The sequence below is a fragment of the Pongo abelii genome, chromosome 7 (genome assembly GCF_028885655.2).
Source record: "Pongo abelii isolate AG06213 chromosome 7, NHGRI_mPonAbe1-v2.0_pri, whole genome shotgun sequence".
NCBI lineage: Eukaryota > Metazoa > Chordata > Mammalia > Primates > Hominidae > Pongo > Pongo abelii.
Window position 1 is genome coordinate 84,926,726 of NC_071992.2, and position 27,549 is coordinate 84,954,274.

Consider the following 27,549-nt stretch of genomic DNA (forward strand, 5'->3'; position numbering starts at 1 on the left):
AACTATAGGAAAAGCAGGTTAGGAAAGAGTTGCCTTCCTTGTGGGAGCAAGCGAGAGACCATGCAAAAGTTAAGTCTGACTAGATATATGTGAGTTTTTCACTGTCCTCTGAGACTAGACATTAGAATTCTCAAGAAAGGGCATAAGATAAAATCAGTCCTAGAAGCAAGACATTTTTGCTAAAATCTAAAATCTATACCTTAAAAATTACCCAAGTTCTAAGCTTTTTGTATTTCCTTTTTTGTTGTTTTTGTTTTTGTTTTTAGAAGGAGTCTCATTCACTCTGTCACCCAGGCTCTAGTACAGTGGCGCAATCTCGGCTCACTGCAACCTCCGCCTCCTGGGTTCAAGCAATTCTCCTGCCTCAGCCTCCCAAGTAGCTTGGATTACAGGCACAGGCCACCATGCCCCTGGCTAATTTTTATATTTTTAGTAGAGGCGGGGTTTCACCACGTTGCCCGGGCTATTCTCAAACTCCTGACCTCAGGTGATCCACCCACCTTCACCTCCCAAAGTGCTGGGATTACAGGCATGAGCCACCGTGCCCAGCTGCTGCTTGTATTTTCTGAGTTTATTAATTTCTCTGATGCTCTTATTAGTATTTGTGTATGCCTTTTTCAGCATGACAAGGAAAACAAAGGGAAGGTGATTGGTAATCTGTTTTGGTTATTAGCACACCAAGCAGGAGGCTACCCACTCCACCTTACACCCAGCACATGGGAATTGTGCTGAAATAAAAGGGGGACATTCCAAGGGAGAGGTGAACACACATGTCAGAGTCCTATTTGTGAGTTTCTCACCCAAACTGCAGGCCAGGCTTCTGCCAGAGAAATCTTGACACTTCCAGATTCTCCTGGATGAAAGAAGTGAGTGAGCTCTAACAACTCCCTGTGCTTTATTAAGATAAATATGTTCACAAACCAGGTGTTAACTCCTTCCTGTTATCAGAGAATGACAGTCATCGTTCAGGTTGGGGTGGTCCTGTAGGCAGCAATGATTGAGCATAAAACGCAATGGAGTGCACATCCGAGATAACTTAAGAATCACTATTCAGGCCATTCTCCATTGAAGCAGAAGGTGACAGGCTGTGTTCCAAAAGATTGTTTGCCATGAGCCACACCCTGCCAGCCACTAGCCTACTAGACTACTAGCAACCAACCTTTTTAAAACATAGCTTGGAGTAAAGGAGGATTTCTAAAACAAACCAAAAAACTCTCACAGGTAAATCCCAATGGCTACTCTAATGTTCTCAAATAAATTGCTACTGGCTCCCCTGAAATCCCCCAGGAGGGAGAGAGAAGAGAGGAAGCAGCTTCGGTTCCTTTTCCCCAAGACTCAAATGGGCTTCGGTAGAACCTATGATCCCAAGTTAAGAGCTATTTCTAATTCCACTCAAGAGACCACTCAATTTGAAACCACTCAATTACATTAAATACATTAAATATGTACACAAAGCATATTAAAGTTATATTAAAACGAGGCAGAGGGCAAAGATACAGTGAATTATGGTGTGAGAATTCTTCACGCCTACTTTTATGGAATTCCAAACATATTTCCTGCAGGTATAAAATTACAAAAAGTCTTAGATTGCCAAACAAGGCCACAGCAGTCGACTCAACATACAATAGTATACACCAGAATTCCAATATATGCACTAGAAATACAGCCCCCTTCTCCCACTTAACAGCATCCAGAAGTTTCTCTTCATATAATACATCTGCTGGGAAAAAGGCAACAAGGCCCACAGCAGCGTTGGGGAGGCTCAGGGTCCTAGATCACAGAAGTTTCCGAATCGTGGAGGTTGGTGTAAGAAGCGAAGCATGACAGATGAGAAGCATTATTAAGGAAGACTAAGCCATAGTCATTCCTTTGAAAGGAAACTCTAATTTCTCACTAGGATTTCTCCAAGACAATAGTTTCCAAATTTAGCAGATCAATAGGATCATCTGGATGCTTTTAAAAAATGCAGATTCTAGATTCTAGCGCCTGCCCACAGTCCTATTAAATTAGACTCCCCCAAACCCCGCCAGAGGAAGGTCCATGAATCTGCAATTTGAAGGATGTGCTTCAGATGATTATGATGTTCATACATGTGTAAACATCCACTCTAGGTTTTTGATCATGAACTAACATTACACATTACACATCACAGTTCTCAAGCATCCTTTAAGCCTTGACTTACACATCGATTCCTCTTAATGATCTTACTATTTAAGCACCATTCCCCAAATGCAATATATAGTTTCCTTGATTTATAACACTTGCCCTGATTTGTAATTCCTTATTGTTTACTTGTTTATTGTTTGTCTTCACATGAGAGTCTAAGTTCCACCAAGGCAGTCCTGCTTCCTGCTAGGACCCAGCATCTAACACAGAGCATGTGTATATCATCTTTGGTGAATGAAAGTACACTGTAGCCATTGATCTTGTTACATCTGATCTCCACGTGTATAACATAGGTGGAGTAGAAGTTATTATGCCTAAATTAACAAGATGAACCAGAACAGTTGAGTGGATCAAGACTGCAGAGGAGCACGTGCAGGAGCAAGCCTAACATCCAGGCTCAGGCTTCCAGAACCACCTCCACTCCCTTCCCACTATCTCACCCACCTCCCTTTAGAGAATATCAAACCTTGGCTCCAGTTTATTAATATCAAACTCGCTGAAGAGCTGGTGCTATGTCTCAAGGTCTTATATTTATTTGCATGGCAGACAACTGTGCAACTCAGAAGCATAAGACCCCGGGAGCTTCTGGACAAACCTTGAACACATTCTATGCATTTAACAAAGAAACAATAAACATGATGTAGAGTGGGAAAACAGAAGTTAATTAGAAAATCTTGGCTAATACTGCCTAAGCAATTTACAGATTCAATGCTCTTCCTATCAAACTACCAATGACATTCTTCACAGAACCAGAAAAAACTACTTTAAAATTCATATGGAACCAAAAAAGAGCTCAATTAGCCAAGGCAATCCTAAGCAAAAAGAATAAAGCTGGAGGCATATTACCCAATTTCAAACTGTACTACAGGGCAACGGAAACTCAAAACACAGAGAGAACCATTTACTGGCCACATCTGTGATCAGTGAGAAACATCTGGAATCAGAATATACATGTGTGAGGGGGTTTTTTACATTTTATTTTACTTTTAACTGACATAATAATTGTATACATGTATGGGTACAATGCGATGTTTCGATGGATGTACACATTGTGGAATGATTAAGTCAGGATAATTCGCATACCTATTACCTCAAATATTTATCATTTCTTTGTGGTAAGACATTTAAAATCCTTTCTTTTTGTTATTTTGAGATATACAATACATTATTATTAACTACAGTCATCAAGCTGTGCAATCAGACACCAAAACTTATTCCTCCTGTTTAATCGAAGTTTTGTACCCTTAACCAGTGCCTCCCTTTTCCCCGTCCACTCCTGGCCCTCTCCCACACAGCCTCTGAAACCACACTCTACTCTCTACTGCTATGAGTTTGACTTTTTTAGATTCCATATATAAGTGAGCTCATGCAATATTTGTTTCTCTTTACCTGGCTTATTTCACTTAATATAATGTCCTCTAGGTTCATCCATGGTGTTGCAAATGATAGAATTTCCTGTTTTTTGTTTGTTTGTTTTGTTTTTTTGAGACAGTCTCACTCTGCCGCCCAGGCTGAAGCAGTGGCCCGATCTCGGCTCACTGCAGACTCCACCTCCCAGGTTCTCCTGCCTCAGCCTCCCGAGTAGCTGGGACTGAAGGCGCTTGCCACCATGCCCAGCTAATTTTTTGTATTTTTAGTAGAGATGGGGTTTCACCGTGTTAGCCAGGATGGTCTCGATCTCCTGACCTCGTGATACACCTGCCTCGGCCTCCCAAAGTGCTGGGATTACAGGCTTGAGCCACCGTGCTTGGCCCAGAATTTCCTGGTTTTTAAGGCTGCATAGCATTTCATTGTGTATTTATACACTGTCCCACATTTTAAAATCAATTCATCCATTGATGAACACTTAGGTTGTTTCCATGTCTTGGCTATTGTGAATAGATGTGTGAGGTTTTTTCTTTTTTTGTAATGAAAGCTTTTTTTTTTTTTTTACTTTTATTTTAGGTTCAGGAGTACATATGCAGGTTCATGTCTTGGCTATTGTGAATAGATGTGTGAGGTTTTTTTCTTTTTTTGTAATGAAAGCTTTTTTTTTTTTATCCTTTATTTTAGGTTCAGGAGTACATATGCAGGTTTGTTACACAGGTAAACTCCTGTCATGGAGGTTTGTTGTACAGATTATTTCATTACCCAGGTATTAAGCCTAGTATCCATTGGTTGTTTCTCCCGATCCTCTCCCTCCTCCCACCCTTCACCCTCCAAAAGGCCACATTGTGTGTTGTTACTCTCCATGTCCATGTGTTCTCATTGTTTAGCTCCCACTTATAAGTGAGAACACGTGCTAATTGGTTTTCTATTCCTGTGTTAGTTTGCTAAGGATAGTGGCCTCCAGTTCCATCCATGTTCCTGCAAAGGACATGATTTTGTTCTTTTTTATGGCTGCATAATATTCCATGGTGTATATGTACCACATTTTCTTTATCCAGTCTATCATTGATGGACATTTAAGTTGATTTCACATCTTTGCTATTGCGAATAGCACTGCAATGAACGTACAAGTTCATTTGTCTTTATAATAGAACAATTCATATTCTTTTGAGTTTATACCCAGTAATGAGATTGCCGGGTCAAATGGTATTTCTGTCTTTAAGTCTTTAAAGAATCGCCACAGTGTGTGAGATTTTAATGGATAAATATGCTCCTGAAAGCTACATACCAAGTCTAAATTTTGATAATCATAACTAAAGGACCCAGGCGTGGTGGCTCATGCCTGTAATCCCAGCACTTTGGGAGGCCAAGGCAGGTGGATCACCTGAGATCAGGAGTTTGAGACCAGCCTGACCAACATGATGAAACCCCATCTCTACTAAAAATACAAAATTAGCCAGGCATGGTGGTGGGCGCCCATAATCCCAGCTACTCGGGAGGCTGAGGCAGGAGAATTGCTTGAACCTGGGAGGAAGAGGTTGCAGTAAGCCAAGACAGCGCCATTGCACTCCAGCCTGGACAAGAGAGCAACTCTATCTCAAAATAAATAAATAAATAAAGGAATTCATAACAAAGCAAAAGACTTCGTTACAATGTAAAAACTTTACCTTTCCTCCCCCAAAAAAGTATGTATTTTAAGTTTTCATTTTTATATATCAGTTTTTCTTAAAGCAAGACAAGCTTAAAAGTTCAAAATTGAACCAGCATAATCTGATATCAACAGATTAATAAAAATGCACAATAATCAACATGTATTTTTAGCCTAATAACTCAGATAGAGTGACAATTTATCTTTTAAGTATCTGAAAAGATATCAACACCGAAGAGGAAAACAAATATTTCTTTTTTAACTTAAATACAATTGCCAACAAAATGTGCAAATGTTTTGTATGGCAGCTAAATTTTAAAAAGAAAAAAGGACAAGCAAGTCATTAGAATATAGTCAAATTTTCCAAAAGAAAATTTGAAAAGATTTAGAATCCTTTGAGTCATTTAAAAGCAGCTTGGTCAGAATATTTAAGCACCCTGACTCCCCAAGGCTACTTACAAGATGATTATTATAATTACCATATCATCATTATTATGCCAACTTTATTATTATTATTATTATTATTATTATTATGCTATCTTTCATGTATGGAGATACAGCTACCAATCTAAGGAGTGTGGTGTGTGCGTGTGTGTGTGTGTCTGTTTTGTGAGGAGGGGAAAAGGAAGGAGTACTTTTTTTGCTTTGGTTGTGTTTTGTTCTTTGCTAGGATGGGTGAGCATTGCTCTATTACCTGCCTCCTGGAGATCGGTAGCATCATTTGCAAGCTGACAAGACAAGACGAGAGCAGGGGAATATGGAGCACAACAATGGTGAATGACTCACACATAACTCATGGTCATGATCACAAGTCTCACTAACATTGGACTAGCCTAACCCAGTGAGTTCTCCAGCTACAGAGGCAAGATAACCCCCACTCTGCACAGCAAAGCACCAGTGCATGGCTTAAACATCTGATTTCCATGCCAGGACAAAAAGGTTCCAGTGCCCCAGGCCCAGGTGGGGGTCCTGAGAGCTTGAGGAGGCACTGCATTTAGTGGAACTGGCCATGCTGGAGGGTAGAGCCAATGGAGATCAAAGCACAGCATCCTGCAAAAGCCGCAGTTAAGATCCAAGGAAATAGTGCACTAGCATCTGCAGGGACTGGGCTGGGAGAAGGAAGCCAGGTCCCAGGCAGTAGGCATAAGCAGCAGGGCAAAGCAAGATGGTGGAGGAGTGAGGGTAAGAAGCGGAGCCTACAGAGGTCTTCTTAGCCACTTTAAAGCTGTTATCATAGCCTGAGGCCTAAAAGTGGACAGAAAGGAAGCTGGTGGAGTGCTATTCCAGCTCCCACAGTAAAGACAGAAGAAAGTCAAATTCTAACAAACACTGACCAGTCAGCAAGTATGTGATATCATGGCGTGAGTGACGTTGACCAATTTCAGGGATCCAAACTTTATTTCAGACATCACTTTCAACTTTTCAGGCAAAATATTTTATAAAAGTAATTAAGTAGAAAAATCAATTAATGAAGTCTCAATTTCCTTTCTTTGCCCATACAAACTCTGAATGCAGCACCAATAGACAATGAACTCACTACAGTTAGAGAAGGAAGAACAAGAGACTTTAATAATAATTTACAAAGTATAATTTGACCTTGGATAAACAAGAATTAAAAGAAATCTAAAATTTCCTGCTCAGCTGCAGCAAGATTGGGTCACATTTCTGTGACACTATGAAACAACCCCTGAAAATGCTTTGTGGCCATGTCTTCTGCTGGTTTTTTATTTCGGTCTACATCCCCAAACACAGTACACACAGACATTCGCATGCACACCCACGAACACAGACTGTGTGCCTCTATGAGAGAAGTTAGGCAAAAAGGCCCATATCTGCATTTCCAGGGCATTGGCTCTCTGCTCCTGTATTCAATCCATCCCACCTTCCCACTTCTAATAAACTGCATAAGCCAACATCTCAGCAGGCGGACTATCCATGAAAGTTCCTGACCCACTCCAGGAACCACAAAGGGCTCTGGAGTTACTCCCATACACAACCAGATCTTGCTGGTTGGAGACATAATCAGAGATTTTAAAGTCCAGACCCGGATAGAGAAAGCATAAAGATAGCCCATGAGCTTATGTGTTTGGGGCTACCTCCCTATGCTCCTCAGCAATTAAACTTGATTATAACCAACAGCACCTGCCATAATTACCAGAAGCCCATAGTAAGAGCATCTCGTGAGGAAGCTATTTATAACCTGAAAGCTTCGTCTTCTTTCTCCCATCTCACTCTTTGCTTCGTAGGGGAGCTCTCAACAGACTCTCCAGACACAAGGAAGCAGAGATTCCATTCATCGCTATGGGGAATGGGGTGGATGCCTAATGGAGAGGCTCGGCCCAGCCAAGAACACTGTGGTGTAACGAAGCCCACATTTCTTGTGCCTCTTGGCTCAGGGTCAACCAAATACACAGCACCCAAGCAAGAGTCGTCAACATGGGCGCGCTGAGCAAGCTTATCATGTGAGGCAGGCAACCCTTTCAGAAAAGCCACAAGAAGAGCTGTACCCTGCCTGCTAAAATGAAAGCTAACACCACTCTCTTCCTGAACAGAATTAAATTTTAAAAGTAATGACAGCCCACATTTTTTGGTGTTTAACCATGTGCCAGGCCAGACTGTGTTTTAAGTGCATCCTGGACACTGGCCAACATGATCCCTGCATTAACAGAGGGAGGATTGGGCAGAGAGGCTACAGAAGCTGCCCCAGGTTGCACCACTGGCCAGGACAAAGTGGGGATTCAAACCCAGGCAGCTGGACCCCAGGGGCCACTCTCTTAACAATCAACTACTTTGAGTATGCTAGCATCTGGATCTAGGCCACAGCAGGTTTAGAAGAAACCAGAGTATAGTTTTGAGAAGACCCTTTGCAGCCCCTCTCATTCGATTCCATCAATTTACAAATGCAAAAACTGAAACCCAGAGTTGTCGAGTGACTTGCTGGAGGTCACGAAGCTCACAGATCACCTTAAATCATCCAGAATAAATGGTGTTAAAGAAACCCTCAAACTAGATTTTAAAGCCCTTGGGAATCAGGAGCTACTTCTTAACGTTAGTTTCAGAAATACAGTATATATGGTATAGCAACTACCCTCTCCCACTATTCCTAACCCTAAGCAAGCTTTCAAAAAAATCATAGCTTAGATTAGAAACCATCTGAGAAGACATGGGTCAAACATTGTACAGAAAAGGAACTGAGGTCTTGAAAGGTTACATGATCTGGTCAAAGTCACGTCAGTAATTGTGGACTAGTTTGTGTCAAATTGCACATTAGTCATCTACGTATAATTTACCATTTCTACAAAACTGGATGATCTGCAAAGTTTATGTCCTAAATTAATAATTTCCAAAGTATAGTATGAGTCTCATGTAAGTAAATAAATAAGTGCCCCACCAGAATCCATGTGAGGGCCCTGCAGACCTCTCCCTGACAACAATGGCTCTAGAACCTAAAACGAAAGAAAGTGTGTACAGAGGAGAACTTTCCACAACCAAAAAACTGAAGCCCGCAATTTGGAGTAACACTACCCATCGCTCTTCATGGCTTGCATTCACTACCACTGCCCTCCACCAATCCTAAGTGAAGAAATTCAAACTAATTTCTTTTGAGAGTTTAACAATAACAAAATAACTGGAGACATCTTAGCAGCAAAACCAAAATTTGGAGCCATTAGATTTATGTATATCTTTAAGTAAGTCTTTCTCATAGGTAATTTTTCAGATTTCTTTACGAAGATTTTTCATCTTGTTAAAAGTTGCTGCCGTTCTCCACCTAAGGGAAAGCCATTAAAATGAAGTTCAAATCAGGACACATTCCCTTTCCAGCTGAAATAAAACACCAGAGACGTAAGCAAATTTCTAGACAAAATACTGGCAAATATCTTTCCCAAAAAAATGTAAAGACATTCTGCAAATGAGGATTGTTGGTCCGTCATTATACATTGATCAGAAATTTACAGCCAGGAAGTCTAAGATCAGGGACTTACTCATGCAGTCTTATTCACTTAAATTTCTCAGTTCTCTTTATAAAAAAAAAAAAAAAGTATCTTAAAACTTCTATGACCTTTGTAAGAATTTAAAGTGAAAAAATTAGGAAAACACCTGACAAAACCAAGACTCATTAAAGTATTATTGCTAAGAATTCCCACATGCTGGAATGCCAGGAACTGTACCATTCCATTTCAGACACTTGCAAATTATATAATTTCATTCTGCTGAGAATATTAATTACATAAATATGCTTTTTATTTTTAAGCAGGGGTAACCTGCCCCTGTCTTTCTAAGTTATATTAGGGAACAAAGATTAGCGTTTTTGCAGGGTGACAGTTTAACGAGCAGTCGTAACTCCCTAGAGGGGAAGTAGACTCTGAATTTACCATCAGGTAATTCACAGCTGCCAGGAAAAAGGAGCAAAAGGACTACCTGATTCCCCAGGGACAGCTGTCCTATGACAACATCTCTCAAGCCGCGGGGAGATGGAGAACATGCTCAAGGGATGGGCTTCTAATGGCTCAAGGACTCCTCTGGAGACCTGAGTCCCGAGTTGCAGAAAAAGACCACATCAAGTCGGACTGAACAAAGCACAGAACCAAAGTACTAGAACACTTAAGAGGCGATAGGAATCTAAGAAACCCCTAGCCTTACCCCTTTGTTAAAATAAAAAAAACTCAGCCAAAGTCACACCAGAAGTTTATGGACTTTTCCCTCCCCTCTTCATAATGCCAGTGGTTAAATCCTTAGCTTTGGAGGAAGACCTGAATTGTGGTTTTGTCACTTTTTAGATGACCTTCAGCATCTTATTTAATTTCAATTTCCTCATCTATAAAATGTGGGAAATAGGATAACTACTACATAGTTGTTCTGAGGATAAAACAAAATAATAAAGTATTTAGACCAGAAACTGTAAAAAACTATAAGAAAAAAAACCATAGAGGAAAAACTACATGACATTGATCTTAGCAATAATGTTTTGAATATGACCCCAAAAGTGCAGGCAACAAAAGTAAAAGTAGACAAATGGGATTACATCAAAATAAAGAGCTTCTGCACAGCAAAGGAAACAATTAACAGTGTGCACAGACAGCCCACAGATCGCGAGAAAACATCTGCAAGCCATACATTCAAAATGTACAAGTTCAAATACCTCAATAGCAAGAAAACAAAAAATTTAATTAAAAAATAGGCAAGGGACTTGAATAGACATTTCTCAAAAGAACACATACAAATGACCACCAACATGAAAAGAATGCTTAATATTGCAAAGAATTAGGGAAATGCAAATTAAAACCACAATGAGAGATCAACTCACACCTGTCAGAATAGCTATTATCATCAAGTTTTGATGAGGATGTGGAGAAAGGGGAAAACTTGTACACTGCTAATGGAATATAAATTAGTACAGCCATTATGGAAAGCTGTATGAAGGTTTCTCAAAAAACTAAAAATCGAATTACCGTATGATCCAGCAATCCCACTGCATGGTGTTTGCCAAAATACCCAAAGTGACTTACCAAAGATTTGAAATCACTTTGTCAAGGAGATATTTGCATTCCCATGTTCACTGCAGCACTATTCACAATAACCAAGTTATGGAATTAGCCTGTGTCCATCAATAAATGAATGGATATAGAAAACTATTCCACCTTTAAAAAAAAGAAGGAAATTCTGTCATTTTTGACAACATGGATGGTGTTAGAGAACATTATGCTAAGTGAAATAAGCCAGGCACAGAAAGACAAATATCACATATTCTCACTTATGAAATCATGTTCACTTGTGAAATCTAAAACAATCAAACTCATAGAAGCAGAGAGTAGAGTGATGGTTACAGAGGTTGTGGGATGGGGGAAGTGGGGAGATGATGATTAAAAGGGTACAAAATTTCAGGGAGGAAAAATGTTTTTAATTTCTATTCCACAGTATGGTGAATATAGTTAATAGAGTGTGGTACATTTCATAATTGTTATAAGTAAATTTCAAATGTTTTCACCATAAAAAGGCTAAGTATTTGAAACGATAGATACGTTCATTAGCCTGAGTTAATTATTCTGCATTGTATTCATAAATCATAACATCACCTTGTACCCATAAATTTATGCTGTTATAAGTTATCAAATTACAATTTTAAAAATTAAATAAAGTGTTTAGTACAATACCTGGCATATTTCAAACACTCAAAAATATTTGCTGTAAAAATAGTCCTTGTTAGACCTCCACCTATGAAACCATATCACAGTTGTTGGGTTTTTTTGTTCGTTTGTTTGTTTTAGTTAAGCTCTCATTTGTTTTTAAGAAAAACTCTAGGTCTTATAACTCCTCATTAAATCTATCCTACAGCTCCTCTTGATGTCCAATTACTTCATTGATGAGCTCTGCTTTAGAATGCTGATTAACTGCTTTCTAATTTTCCACAATTCCTTGTCTTGATGTTTTCTTATCCTAAAGTCACCACAACTAAAAGAGGGGTAAGATATCAACACACACACACACACACACACACACACACACACAACACACACACACACACCATTCCCTCTTCAAGGATTACAGTATTCCCAACACACACACACACACACACACACACACACCATTCCCTCTTCAAGGATTACAGTATTCCCAACTCCAATAATATGGTCCAGGAAATTCCCATGGTTAAATTTTTTTAAGCTGATGGGAACTAAATTAACTAAAGAAACCATGAAAGCCCTAATATTTTTGCACCCACTAAAAATAATCTACTGGAGCACACCATAGTATCTTCTCTAAACCATTAACAGCACAGTATAGTATAGACACTACAGTATCTACTGAGCAACAATGTAGCAATGAGTAACACACAGTTAATTTCTACTTCCTATCCCTTGCTTGTTAGAAGACTTTCTTACTTACGAAGACCTTTTTCCTAAGTCTCCTCCATCCATATATTAAATACTTCTCTGATTCTATGATCTAGAGATTTTTGACTTCTAGTTCCAAGATATAAGGAACTCAAGATATTGAGTAACTTGAAAGTTTAAGGTGAAAAAAAGTTTAGAGCATCACTACTGGCAATGTTTTATTGGATAATTATTGGATACTGAGGGCTCATTCCGGACATCGTAGGATGTTTAGCAACATCCCTGGCCTAAACACGATGAAATACCACAGACCCTCTCCAAGTTGTGACAATAAAAATTACTCTAGACATTGCCAAATGTCCCCAGAGAGCCAAATCATCCCTGATTGAAAACCACTGTTTTAGAATGACTTGAAACTTACAAAGTTTTCCACAGGAACTGAAGTGAAGAACCTGCAACACCTGAGTGTTGTAAAATTGCCAATGGTAGTTGAAGAGGGGGATCGGGCAGCTGTGGGACCCCCATCTCTTTTTTTCCAGCAAAAGGAAACTGAAAACACAGGAAACAGGGTGCAAGCACTGGCTACTGCAGGAGCACCCAACACAGCAGAACACATTGACATGAACCCATAGTCTCTACTTCCAAGTATTCCAATCTCTTTCCCCAGAAACACACAGTAGAACAACTCAAATCCACAGGTATGTTTCTTCACCTTCATTTCTCTCCCTGAAGGCTTTGATCTTAACACGCCTACTCTAAAATCCACTTTCCCTTTATTTTTCTCTTCCCAAGTCCCTATTTCTTCTTTTTAAAATTATGCCCAAAAGAAATGACTTGAAATTCCCACACACCTGAGAAAACAATTCTCATAACTGAAGTACAGACTCACATTATTTAACATGTGCTAGAATGCTGCATAGGCTGGGAGAAGTGACTTTACGATTCAAGGACTTGAACTTTTTAGAATTTCCATTTGTATCGGAATTATTTTTTAATTCAGGTGGATTTATAGTTGAGTTCAGACTCAAGGCAATTTGACTGTATAACCTGGACAGATCTCTTAATTTTTAAAATCATCTTAATCATGTGTAAATGTATACAGTGGTGTTAAGTATACTCACATCATCGTGCAACAGATCTCTCTGAACTTTTGCTAAAGTATTAATAAAGCTCTAAATCCATTAAAGAAGAAGCCCCTCCCAATTTTCCCCTCCCCTTGGCCCCTGGCAATAACTATTCTACTTTTTGTTTCTATCAATTTGACTCTCATATAAGTGGAACTATATAGTATTTGTCTTTTTGCCACTAGCTTATTTTCACTTAGCATAATATCCTCAAGGCTAATTCATGTTGTGTGTCAGACTTTCCTTCCTTTTTAAGGCTGAATAATATTATATAGATATATAGATATCACATATTGATTATCTATCCTTCTGCTGATGAACACTTGGCTTGCTTCCGCCTCTTGGCTATTGTGAATATGCTGCTATGAACACTGGTGTGTAAATATTTCTTCAAGACTCTGCTTTCAATTATTTTGGATCTATACCAGAGCTGGGATTGTTGAATCATATGATAACTCTATTTTTAATTTTTTAAGGAACTATCATACGGTTTTCTCTTGCCCAAATCCTTTCATCCTTTGGAATCTGGGCTTCCTTGCCTGCCAAATTATCATTTTCACAAATGAGGTTAAATGAGATGATCTCTAGGAAACATCTTGGCTTGAATAGTACCCCTGGAGAGAACCTCAGCCAACCAGGCCAGTATGCCCCTTCTCTGTATGATCAAGTCTTTGCAATGGAAAAACTTCTGATCCTTATTCTCCAAAACCATTTTCAATATAGATCTTACATTTGTCTGTCACCAAACTCCCAATTCACTGCTAACATTTCTAGATTGTCTTTAAAGAAAAAAGCAGAGCCAAATGTGTGGATTTGTTTGCTTTTCCCCCACCAAGGGGCCTTAGAAGGTGAGCTCACCTAGGGTTACATGGCTTGCAGACTCACCTCCGACATCAAGAGTTCTACCAAAAGGGAGAAACTCAACTGCACAGAGCCTTCTGAGTCAGGAGAAGACAGAAAGTGGCACTTCTTTTGGTGAATACTATTCATCTCAGGTCATTTCTCTCACTGAACTTATTAGTTATCATATCACCCAACTGTGAAATTCTAAGAAGTAGCCACAGTTTATGAAATACCCAAAACTGACATCTACTTTCACAAATGTAGTAAGATATTTTTCCTGAGGAAGTAGAACTACAATTAGCCCCTGATTTTACCAGCAGTGGCTCCAACCCCAAATCCAGAGAGAGAGACTTCTTGCCACTAAAAAAGGGCCAAATATCTCTGGTCTTTCGATCCTTGCTGCTCAAAATGTGGCCCTTGGATTAGCAGCAATGGACTCCCCTGGGAGCATATTAGAAACACAAACTTTCAGGTCAAAGCCGGGTTTATAGAAACAGAATCTGCATCTTGACAAGATCCCCTGAGAGTCTCACACACATTCAGGTTTCAGAAGGACTGTTTCAGACCACATAGATAACAGAATTCATATCAATGTGAGAGGAGAGATCAATAAAACCCTATTTGAAAACTCTACCATAAATGCTACTAAAAAGGCTGCTCTCTGTTATTTGCAGGTGGGCTGAATAAATCAATGTGCACCCACTGTCTTTTCCACAGTGAGGCACTAAAACCCTTTGTTTTGCAGTTAGACCCTGAAATGGATTTGTTTCCCAGCATGGTGGATGAATTTGTCTTAGAGGCCAAAAATGACCACCACACAGCTGATCAAAATTCAATCATTGCTGTTGTACAGAAGACTTATCTGTGGCACAAATTAACTGTCTCAAACACACACAAAACTCATGAGCATCCTAACAAGAAGCTGATGCTCTGTGGTCTTCCACTCATGGTGCCACACCATTCAAGGTGATCTGTGTGTCCTGGAATCATCCGCTCAAATCTCTCAATCATCATTCAGCCTCATATTAGTTTTCAGTGGAGATTTTTTTTTATTTATTCATGATTTGCACAGCTGCTACTTCCAAAAAGGATTTTTTGTGGTTTACAAAGGTAAACACATTGTAAACAAGACAAGAAAAATTAAAGCAGCATTTTAAAATGGGTTACAAGTCTTAGGAGGCAATGTGTATTCCCACTCTCAATGTCTCCTTTCTTACCTTCTCTCTGCCTCCACTGCTCCTCCTCAGGAAGGGAGAAGGGGATTAATGTGACTGATGAATTTGGAATAAACCGGGCATGCTCAGCACAGCTCCTCTTTTTTGCCTCTTGGGAGTAAGTATGCACGCAGGCAGTGAAACTTTAGTCCTGCTCATTCCTGGCCTAAGTACCACTGAGACACCACCACCACCCCCTACTCCACATGGGAGACCCCAGGCAGCAACATTGCTTGAGTCCAGCATTGCCCATGGCTAGATGGGCAAGCCTATTTATTTCTGCTTTTATTAGAAAGTCCACTTGCACAAAGATATGAGCTACATTCTGCAACCTCACTTCTATCAGTTTTTAAAAGTGATATTTTGGCCTCCATGTGCTCCCTTTGCCATATTTCTCAATTAATTTAGAACTCAAGGTGGGGAAAGAGGTGCTATTTACTGAGCCTCTTTAAAATCCCAACAAAAAGAATCAGAAAAACTAATGCTACAGGGTGCTTAGGATAGTTGCTAATACTGGTCAGAAAAAAACAGTTCTGGGCCAGGCACAGTGGCTCATGCCTGTAATCCTAGCACTTTGGGAGGCCAAGGTGGGCAGATCACCTGAGGTCAGGTGTTCGAGACCAGCCTGGCCAACATGGTGAAACCCCGTCTCTACTAAAAATACAAAAATTAGCCAGGCACGGTGGCAGGCACTTGTAGTCCCAGATACTCAGGGAGAGTGAGACAGGAGAATCGCTTGAACCTGGGAGGTGGAGATTGCAGTGAGCCAAGATTGTGCTACTGAACTCCAGCCTGGGTGGCAGAGCAAGACTCCATCTCAAAAACAAAACAAAACAGTTCTGAATTTTCTGCCTACTAGGGCAACTGTGTGAATATGACTGGTGTGGTCGATATGATGGGAGTCATTCAGCACTTACTCCACCCTCCTCTCACCTGTCTTCCTCTTCCATGTAGCCTGGAAAATCTAAAATCTACCTTCTCAAAATCACGTTAACTGGAATAGGCCAGGTGACTCCGTCTGGCCAATAGGACATCCTCTAGAGGAAACAGGTACTGCCTCTTCCACTTTTCCCTTCTTCTGTGGGAACAGGTGTGTGATAACTGAGACACAGCAGTCATCACTAAGAACAGCCCAGGAGGAAGAGAGGAGGGACCTGGCAGCACTCAAGGCTGTACCAGCCCCTGACTGCCCACCCCAGCTGGCTTATTCAAGACAAAGAAACCCCTAACTTGTCAAACCACTGGTACACATGGTTATATGGTTCCAGAGAACACTGAACTGAAAGATACATATATGTATCTTTCATTGTATATATCACTATAAATAAAATTGTATAGATATTGATCTGTAGATTGCTCTATATAACATTGCAGAAATACTGATCAAGATTGTTCCATAGGCTGGTCACAGTGGCTCACACTTGTAATCCCATCACTTTAGGAGGCTCAGGGAAGAGGATTGCTGGGTCAGGAGTTCTAGACCAGCCTGTGCAACAAAACGAGACCCTGTCGCTACAAAAAAAAATTTAAAAAATTAATAAAGTTTAAAAAAAGATTTTTTCCATACAATATTTCTCATATTCGGAGAAAAAAATCAAAAAGAACAAAATATATCTATACATATATTAAAATCATATATGTGTGTATAGACATATACACACATATAGACGTATATACACATATTTGTATATAGACATTATATATGTGTATATATATAGACATTATATATGTGTATATATATAGACATTACATATGTGTATATATAGACACATATGTGTATATAGACATTATGACCTTATATATGTGTATCTAGATACACATATATTATGTCTATAGACATTATATATAGACATATATATGTGTATATATGCATGTGTATATATGCACACATGGAATCCCACCTGGTCTTCAAAATGTTACAGCAAGAGAAACAAATGTAGTAATCCCCAGGCAGAAACAGAGGCTGGGAGAAGCCAAGGGGTTTGTCTGAAGTCCCATGACCAGTTGTTGGTAGAGTGAAACTAAAATACAATTTTTCTGCCACTTTTCCAGTGCTCTTTCTAAGGCATGGGGCCAATTCTAGCCCTTCTCTGTCATGTGAAGTCAGGGCTGGCAGTTAATAGATATATATATACACATATATAATGTTTATATTACCAAAAAATCTTGAAGAAATACAACTCAACTAATTTGAAGCTCACTGTACTTTTAGAAGACTAAAGAAATGTGTTAAAAAAAAAAATTAGCTGGGCATGGTGGCGCACCCCTGTAATCCCAGCTACTCGGGAAGCTGAGGCAGGAGAATCGCTTGAACGTGGGAGGTGGAGGTTGCAGTGAGCTCAGACCAGCCCACTGTACTCCAGCCTGGGTGACAGAGTGAGACTCCGTCTCAAAAAATAAAATAAAATTTGCAAAATGAAGAAGAACAGGAAGAGGATGAAGAAGAGGAAGAAGAAGAGGAAGAAGGAGGAAGAGGAGGAGGAGGAGAAGAAGGAGAGGGAGAAGGAGAAGGAGAAGAAAAGAAGAAGAAGAAGAACAAAATAGGCCAGAATAGACCAGGCACAGTGGCTCACACCTGTAATCCCAGCACTTTGGGAGGCTGAGGAGGGTAGATCACTTGAGGCTAGGAGTTCAAGACCAGCCTGGGCAACATAGCAAAACCCCATATTTACAAAAATACAAAAATTAGCCATGCGTGGTGGTGCACACTTGTAGTCCCACCTACTCAGGGAGGTTGAAGTGGGAGGAACACCTGAGCCCAGGGAACTTGAGGCTGTAGTGAGCCATAATTACACCACTGCACTCCAGCCTGGGCAACAGAGTGAGACTTTGTCTCAAAAAAAAAAAAGAAAAGAAAAGAAACGAAAAACAATATGGCCAGGTGCTGTGGCTCATGCCTATAATCCCATCATTTTGGGAGGCCAAGGTGGGTGGGTCAACTGTGGGCAGGAGCTAGAGACCAGCCTGGGCAACATGGCAAAACCCATCTCTACCAAAAATACAAAACTTAGCCGGGCGTGGTGACAGGCACCTGTAATCCCAGCTACTTGGGAGGCTGAGGCAGGAGAATCACTTGAACCAGGGAAGCAGAGGTTGCAGTGAGGCAAGATAGTGCCACTGCACTCCAGCCTGGGGGAACAGAGCAAGACTCTGTCTCAAAATAAAATAAAATAGAAAATAAAAAATAAAAATAAAAGCAATAATAATTACTTCCAAGTATGTCCTGAGACCTGTCCTTGTTCACCATAGATCCTGCCACAGTCCATGAGGACAGATGTAGACCCACAGTGGTGAAATGGCACACCACAAGCCCCTCAAACTTCAAAGGAGCTTTTACTGTCTTATACTAGGTGCAAATGTGCATTACTTAAATGTTCATACATTAAAGAAAGATGATCATCAAACGTTGGCATGCAGAAAGTCCTCATGATAAAACCTTGAGTCCTGAGAAAATTTAATTAAACAGGTTATAACATTACTAAAACACTGATGTGTTCCTGTTCAATGTTTCCCAGGAGTGCTCTCCTATACAATGTTTTAATTTCCCATGCAATGTTTCTTTTCTTTTTTCCAATTTTAGAAAAGATACATTTAAGGGTTTTCATACTTGGAAAGAGCAAACTATCTCTCACTCCCCTCTCTGCCCACACCCTAGGATAAGTTTGAATTTTACTTTGACAGAACAGAGCACCGTCCCTTACAGTTTGCAGAACACTCACACACATGGAATCCCACCTGGTCTTCAAAATGTTACAGCAAGAGAAACAAATGTAGTAATCCCCAGGCAGAAACAGAGGCTGGGAGAAGCCAAGGGGTTTGTCTGAAGTCCCATGACCAGTTGTTGGTAGAGTGAAACTAAAATACAATTTTTCTGCCTCTTTTCCGGTGCTCTTTCTAAGGCATGGGGCCAATTCTAGCCCTTCTCTGTCATGTGAAGTCAGGACTGGCAGTTAATGGGACACACTAGGGAGGTGGAAGAGCCAGCACCCACCCTGCTTAACTGATAGCTGAACCATGCCAATCATTATTGATCCTGAATATCGCCCAATCAGAGTTGTGGCTTTGTATTCTAGATATGCATCCTCTTCTTCCTTTTCCTACCTAGTTCGGCATTCTTACCCTTTTCCCTGTTGAATTACAAATGTCTTGCCCCCAAAGGATCACTTTTCTCTCTCTCCTTATATGTAAGATATAATTACAAATTATGGTCTAGTTGCTAACCTTGCTTCTTATTACTACCTACAAAGCTTTCTCTATGCTCCTAGGCAATACTAAGCCTCTCTCCTTGCAGAAGTTAAGGCATTTAGTGGCTATAAATGCTGCTGTATCTCGTCTACAACCACATCTCTTCTACAGTTAAAACTGCCAGAATGTTAACATAGAACTTTCAAAAGATTAAGACATACAATTACCTTCCATTTCAGTGGGTTTTATGTTGCTGCAGATATTTGTTTCTGCTCATAATTACTAACCTACTACCTGATTTTTTTCTTTCCTCTGAGGTTATAATGAGAAGTTAGAAAAATGGACAGGAAGATTAAGAAAGGGGTGGGTGGTGAAAAATGTAATGCAATAGAACAGCTTTGTGAAAAATAAGAGAGATATTTTAAGCTGTTATTTATTGGGAAATGTCTCACGTCATAATTGGTCAATACTGCTCATGTTCTAAGGATATAATAGTCTCTAATTTGTACGGAGGTAGTCTATCAAACCTACTTTAAAAGGTTTAGAGAATAATCTTATTTTGATCATGTTTTGATGACTTTAAGGCAATTCTACATTCTGCATTCTTCTGCACTGTTGGAAAACTCTGCTGAACATGGCACATCCTTCGGTTACAGTTGGTTCTCAGGGCTTCTTGCCAAAGAGCCATGCACTGTAGAAGGAAGCTCAAGGTCCCTGGGGTCAGAAAGACATGGGGTTGAGGCCCTTAGTAAGTCACTTAAACTCTCTGAGACTGTTTCCTCATCTGTAACATAGGGAAAATAATCTCCATCTTGTAAGGTCATTGAGAACATTAAGTGAAATAATATATTTAAGATTTCTGATACTCAAACTACTGTAGCTCCTACTGAGATCCGTTTAATAGAAAGCAGAATTCTCCTAGGTTTCTTAAAGAATGTGTTCTAACGCATTCATCATTAAAAAAAAAAAGAAGCCATTTAATCAGTATCTTTAAAAAAGAAAATAAGTGCCGAGCGCAGTGGCTCATGCCTGTAATCCCAACACTTTGGGAGGCCAAGGCGGGTGGATCATGAGGTCAGGAGATCGAGACCATCTTGGCTAACATGGTGAAACCCCATCTCTACTAAAAATACAAAAAATTAGCTGGGCATGGTGGTGGGCACCTGTAGTCCCAGCTACTCGGGAGGCTGAGGCAGGAGAACGGCGTCAACCTGGAAGGCGGAGCTTGCAGTGAGCCGAGACCACTCCACTGCACTCCAGCCTGGGCAACAGAGCGAGACTCATCTCAAAAAAAAAAAAAAAAAAAAAGAAAAGAAAAGAAGGAGGAAAGAAAGTGAATACCATTTCTATTCCTTTCCTTCCCTTGCACACATCACTTTACACCCCTACCTTGCATTGGCAGTATTGCTTTACACTAAAAACACCTCAAATGCTGGGACTGTGTCTCACTTTTGGTCTTCCCAAAACTAGCAGAGTACCTAGCACAGAATACGCACTTCATATGCACTTGCTATTTTTCTTCTGGATGGGCAACCACTACCAGAAAAGTTAAATCTCAGGGCTGTTGTTAGTGGATGTTCTCCCTTTTGATAGGGTTCTGCCTGTAATTTTGACAAAGCAAGTCCGCATTGATGCTACCAAAAGTGGGTTGAAAGGGAGATCCAGGTTTTCAAAGTAAATAGAGGCAAAGATCAGCAAGAATATGAAAAACAACTGGGATATTTACACAGAGTCCAGGTATCACTCTACAGATCGATTATTATTTTCAAAGTGAGAAATGTATCTTTACAATGGAAAGACCCACCAATCACTCACTCAACCAAATGATTAAACTTAACATCACTAGTGAACAGCAAGGTGCATGTAATATAAAACACCCAGCATTGCCTCTGACATAGTCAGACCAAAAATGTTTTGTCTGAATTTAATCAAGTCTCTAGACTGATCTTCTAGTATACAAGAAATACAGGGAATGGAGGAGCAAGGTAAGTCACACCATGAGGAAATGATCAGATACATCTAGAATGTGGAACATTAGCCTTGCCCCTTCAAAACGTCTATGCCATGGAAAAAGAAAAAACTTGAGGCACAGTTCTGGATTATAGAAGGCTAAAGTGGCTAACAGCCAAATGCAATGCATGAATGAATCTTGATTAATTCCTCATTTAAAAAATTATTATTAGCCTGGGAAACATGATGAAACCCTATCTCCACAAAAAATTAGCTGGGCATGGTGGCACAGGTCTCTAGTCCCAGCTACTTGAGAGGCTGAGGTGGGAGGATTGCTTGAGTCTGGGAGGCAGAAGTTGCAGTGAGCTGAGATTGTGCCACTGCACTCCAGCCTGGGTGAAAGAAAGACTCTGTCTCAATCAATCAATCAATATAAAAGACTTTCAGAGGACAATTGAGGAAATTTCAATATGACCTGAATATTTAATGATATTAGGGAATGATTATGAACTTTCTTAGGATGTTGATGTTCCTCCAGTTATGTTAAAGAATATCCTCATTTTTAGAAGATGCCCTAGCAGTGTCTGCAATTACTTTTAGAAGGCTTAGCCTCCCATCTCCCAAAATATATTTTTATACACACATACACTCACACACAGGTTGATAAAGCAAGCATGACAAAATAAACAATCATTGGATCTATGCGGTGGGTACACTGGTGCTTATTATACTATTGTTTCAACTTTTCTGTATGTTTAAAATTTTGTCTTAATAAATGTTAGAAAACAGAGAGGCAAGATAATAAGCAAGCTATTCTTCTCTACCCAGAAAGGAAATTTCTTTCTCTTGCATGTAGTGATAAAAATAAGTTATAAAACTCTTTTTCTGACCCATTGAACCAGTTAGTGGGGATTACTGAGGACTCAAACACCCCTCTATAACAGCTTTTGGGGACAGTAACTATACCGAGGACAAAGTATAGCCCTCTTACATTGGATATCACTTACACCGTCCTTTGAAAATCTTACTATTCCCAAATCAAGGATCCTATCAACACATCGCTAATAAATTGCTAAATATAGCTAGTATTTGCTTATTTATCATTTTAATTTTTTTAAGAGATGGGGTCTCACTATGTTTCCCAGGCTGGTCTCAAGCCCCTGGGTTCAAGCAATCCTCCTGCCTCAGCCTCCCAAGTAGCTGGGACTACAGGCGCACACCACCACACCCAGCTTCCATTTCAGTTTTTTCAGTAAAGTAAAATCCTTTAGCTTGTTTAGGTTGCACTCCAGTAGAGAAATAGAAAAACAAAAATCTCATCTGGTATGACAGCCATTGATCCTTCTTGTAGGTTCAAATTCATCCCTTAGAAGTTCAGTTTTTAAGAACCAGCTACTACAGGGAGGTATTAATAACCTCGAATCTCTAGGATGTAAATTTTCATACCCTCTGCAACTGCTGCCTGGCCTCACATGAGCCCCCTGTGCTTAACTCAAGCACCCCTGTCCACTGATGCTGACTTATGCAAGTCAACACACCAAATCCCACAGCCACGGCTTTTCAGAAAAATAGGAATGGATTCTTCTCCCAAGTTCATACAATTGAGGGTTTTTGACAGCAATAAAAATAGCTTTGGATAAACCTTATAACCTGTGGTGTTGCTTCTTCATAAACATAAGCCAGTCATTTGACATTATTCAAATTTTTGTTGTTGTTTTTAGATAGTGGTGCAGGTGACATAGAAGAAAAACAGGTATGAATCCCAGTACTTTGGGAGACCAAGGAGGGTAGATCACCTGAGCTCAAGAGTTCAAGACCAGCCTGACAAACATGGTGAAACGCCATCTCAACAAAAATTAGCCAGGCATGATGGGTACCTGTGATCCCAGCTACTCAGTGGCTGAGGCAGGAGAATCACTTGAACCCAGGAGGCGGAGGTTGCAGTGAGCTGAGATCATGCCATTGCACTCCAGCCTGGGTGACAGAGCAAGACTCCGTCTTAAAAAGAAAAAAAAAAAAGAAACATAGGTATGAAGGCAATAAAGCATGATGTATGTAGTCTGGCCACACCACCATCCCTGCTGCTCTGGACAGAAATCAGAAGCAGCAGCAGATAGAAGCAGAAAATCATCAAAACTTTACACACGAGGTACTGCTATTCCTTCCTCAACAAGTGTATTAGAATATAAACTTGACAAATTAGAGCTTTTCCATAGGTAGGTAGCACCAGAGAGAAGCATCACTCCACAGTTTAAAGTTTATGTTACTTGGGAAAAGACAAACATGAAGTATGAGTCTGAAAATTAGTTTCAAGAACTCTCAACTAATTGATTCTCTCCCAAACTGAAAACACACTACAGCAAGGCTAAAACGTAAAATAAAGTGAACTTTAGTCTATAATATACATGAAAATGTGAAAGAACATGTTTCCTTTTGATTTTTGTAAGGAAAGTAAGTTTCAGTGTGAGTGAAACGTATCTGAGAGAACACGAAAGTCTTACCTAGGTACAAGGAGGAGTTTTCTTTCTTGACATTGTCATCTAAGTAGGTTGGTCCCAGGGTATAAATAGGTGTGGAGCCCATTCCAATGAGAATCTGCGCGCAAATGAATAAAGCCACGTAGACCCAGTGATTATTTCCTCCCGAGTCCTTCGGACAAGCTGGAGGCTCCAAAGTGGCTGTGGAGTTGCCACCCTGACACAGGCCGTCGTTGGGGGCCGAGGCGTTCAACTCTTGGATCTGGTAGGGGGGCGAGATGAAGTGAGGTAAGGCGAAGAGGGCTGCCCCGAAGGCGATGAGGAGTCCACCCACAGCCAGCCACAGGGGCCGCCGACCCCGGCCTCCGAAGTAGCTGACGAACACCACCACCACCAGGTTCCCGATGTCAAAGCAGCTCACCAGCAGCCCCGACTCGGAACTCTTCAGACTGTAGCGCCTTTCAATGGTGGTAATTACGCTGCTCAAGTACCCAGAGACCATTAACGCCTGGATGAAGGTCAGAAAGCACATGCACACCAGGAAGCAACGGGAATCCGTGAGGACCACGTAGAGGCACCTTCTCTCCTGGAGCGTGGCCAGGGCGGAGGACACCGAGAAGGTTTTGCTGAGGTCCACCCTGTGGTTACAGTCCCCGAGCCCCGCCGAAGTGGACGGGGCAGAGGGACTGGGGGCCAACGGGTTCGGGCCTTGCTTCAACTCCTGGTGGCCCGAAGAATCCGCACAGCCAAAGGCCAGGTTGGCGTCTCCACTAGTGGGACTGAGGCTCGGCCGGCAGGAGGCGCTGCTGAGGACCGGTAAACTCTTAGACCTGAAGGTCTCCGGCTCGCACCTCTCTTGAACAGCTTCTGCCGTGGCCGGCGCCTCCAGCTGCTCTCCTGCCCCGGGCTGCAGTCCAGTGCCTTCGTCCATGGCGCTTAGAATTCAGATTTGATAGCTGATGGCACCCAAGCACTCCGGCACGTTTCGTCCACCGGCACGAGGGGCCGAAGCCGGGCCCACTCAGTCTTGCCCACCTGGGACTGGGGCTGGGGGCGCAGGGCCGCGCAGCAGGGCATCCTCACCAGCTGCGAGGCGCCCAGTGCATCCTGATCACAGACGCGGCTTCAAGGCTCCGCAGCCGCGTGCCACGGGGGGCAGGGGTCCGCGCGGTCCTGCGATGAGCCCTACTCGGCGTCCCTCTCCGGGCGGTAGCTTGAGGCAGGCGCCTCGCGCGTCCCGGGCTCATCCCCTCCGCCGCCGCCGCCGCCGCCGCTCGGCCCGCGGCCAGAAGCGAGTGCACCCCGCGCCGGGGGTGGGGGGCACTTAGCGCTGCTGTCCGCACAGCATCCCACCTCGCTGCGCCAGGGGTACCGGGTCCTCGCCGCCTGGGCTCGCGGCACCCTCGGGAGTGAAGCTGCCGACCTGCAAGGCAGAAAGAGGGCGGTCAGCGAAGAGCGGCTGCGGCTTGGGGCTAGCGTCCCAGCGCCCCGGAGACCAGCGTTAGGTGACCCCGAACGGTCCCTAGAGGGATGGAGGAGCGAGCCAGGAGCGGAGCCCCGGAGGACTAGGCAGCAGCCGGCTGCAGTCTCCAGTCCTGGAACAATAAGCAGCAGGCGGTCGGTGGAGACTCTCCCTCATTGTCTGCCGCGGACCTGCCCCCGTCCCGCCCCTTTTGCCTTAAACATTGCATTTGCTTTTATATGTTAATAATTATCAACCTGGCAGCTCTGACTCAGAGGCAGTGTCTTTTATTCAAGTGAACTAACTGCAGCCTTTTCGTACTCCTACTCCATTACTCAAAATAGAAAATGCCCGAAAGAACAAAGGAAACTTTTTCACAGACACACAATGTATTCCCTGCCCCAATTTTTCTAAAAGGATAAAAGAGAGTGGGGGTAAACTACTAGTGTAGAAATGTGTGTGCACACTGGTGTGCGCTGGCACGTGTGCGCGATTAGATTTGAATCTGTCTGCTCCACCAGAGACACGCATTCAAAGCCGAAGGCAGCAGCAAAAAGGTCAACATGCTTGCGTCTTTATTCCCGACACCAAAAATAACCCCCTGCCCGAAAGAACTCTTCAATTACAAACACCAGGGGCATTCGAGGCTGTGGCCCGCACTAAGTCCCAGAGCGCAGTATCAAACGAAACCGAAAATCCGTCTGCTTTGCCGAGAGCTAAGGAAGCCACAACCAAACAAAGAGATCCCGGCACGCTGTCAGAGCGCGCGCGAGGAGCCCACGGAGCCGGCTGGGCGCACGCGGGCCGGCGGGGAGGTGTGCTATTGACTGAGCGCACCCCGCTAGCGTGGGCCTGGGGAGCGCGCGCGCGTGCGCGGCCACACACACACACACACACACACACACACACACACACACACACACCGGCGTATTGGAACCTCTCTCGCGATCCCGCACCCAGCTTGAATTCAGCGAGAATCGAAAACAGGTGTGCCCCCGGGGTAAGCCCCCGCCCCTAATCTTGGGGACCCCCACTCCACTCCTCCAGCCTGGGGCGAGGACCGAGGGCGGAATATGCACCAGGTGGGAGAGAGCCGAGCTTCACTACACTGGGTTTCATTTTGCGGCGCGCCTTTGTGATGCTGCTGAGAAAAGAAAGGAGGAAGGGCAAGGGAGAAAGGCAGAGAGGCTGGGCGGCCAAGGGTGGCCGCTCCGGCATCTCCCTCGGCTGTGCTGGGCCAAACCCACTCCCAGATTTCCGGCCTGCCAGCCACTCACAATCCCGGGCTTCCCCGCCCCTGCCTTACCCAGGCGCCTTCCCAGGGAACCCCACCAGCCGCTGCGTGAGGAGCCGGGGAATCCCAGCAAACTCTCGCCGCGCGCGGGGGGCGTCCGAACCCCCTGCCTAGGCAAGCGCCCTCACAGCAGCGCAGACTCGGATGGACACGCGGATCCCGGCAGGGAGCTCTTGGAGCAGGCGTGGAATCCCAGGGACACCCCCAGCGCGTACATCACATACACGCACATCCTACACACACACACACATACACACAGCCCGTGGGAGGACAAGACCGCCGGCGACAGCCCGCCGCGCTGCCCGGGCGCTCAAGCCGCCGCTACTCACTAGCGAGTCTGTCAGTCTGTCTGCCTGGCTGAGTGGAGCGGCGGGAGGGGGGCACTGAGCTACGGGAATAGTTGGGAGCCGCGTGAGGAGGCAGCCTCGGTCCAGCCGAAGAGAAATCAGTGAATGAGACTGTGACTCAGGCTGAACTCTTCCCCCCACCCCTCGCCTGTCACCCAAGCCTCTCCTCGGCTCCAAACAGACACACGCGCACAGAGACGCGCCCGGAGAGGAGCAGCCGAGGGCGCAGGCGCGAGGGCAACCACCCATCCCAGCCCTCCCACAGCCAGCCACCCCGCTGCCCTTCACCTGCGGGGCCGCGGAGACCGAAGAGCGCTGAAGCCCCGAGGGAGCTGGTCTCTAGAAAAGTCAGCGGCTGAGGCTGACAGCCCACTCTGAATAAATAAATCATTTCTGATCGTTTATTCCGTGCCTTGGGCACACAACATGTCTCATTCACCATAGTAGATTCTGGGACCAAAGATAAACATGACAAGATATTTGGTCGGAGGAAACCTCTGGCTTGTGGGGGAAATACTCATGTAAATGGCTTAAAACAACGTGATACATCTATGCAGCCTGCTACTGGAGAAGCCAATATCCATTAGCCTTCATTTCCACGCAGCGGGAAGAACAGAGGCACGGGGGCATGGTGCTGC

The 27,549-nt window shown here is 42.8% G+C and overlaps 1 protein-coding gene across 3 annotated transcripts in view; it reads right to left on the reverse strand.

Moving 5' to 3' along the window:
• SLCO5A1 (solute carrier organic anion transporter family member 5A1) overlaps positions 1-27,087 on the reverse strand; it is a 166,659-nt gene extending 139,572 nt beyond the window's left edge. For all 3 annotated transcript variants that reach the window (XM_054561725.2, XM_002819164.4, XM_054561726.2), the window contains exons 1-2: positions 26,894-27,087; positions 23,833-25,231 (exon numbers count right to left, since the gene is read on the reverse strand). In XM_054561725.2, coding sequence (XP_054417700.2) covers positions 23,833-24,739 — 907 coding nt within the window. In that variant the 5' untranslated portion in view covers positions 24,740-25,231; positions 26,894-27,087. The remainder of the gene's footprint in view (positions 1-23,832; positions 25,232-26,893) is intronic.
• Between the last annotated feature and the right edge of the window lie 462 nt (positions 27,088-27,549).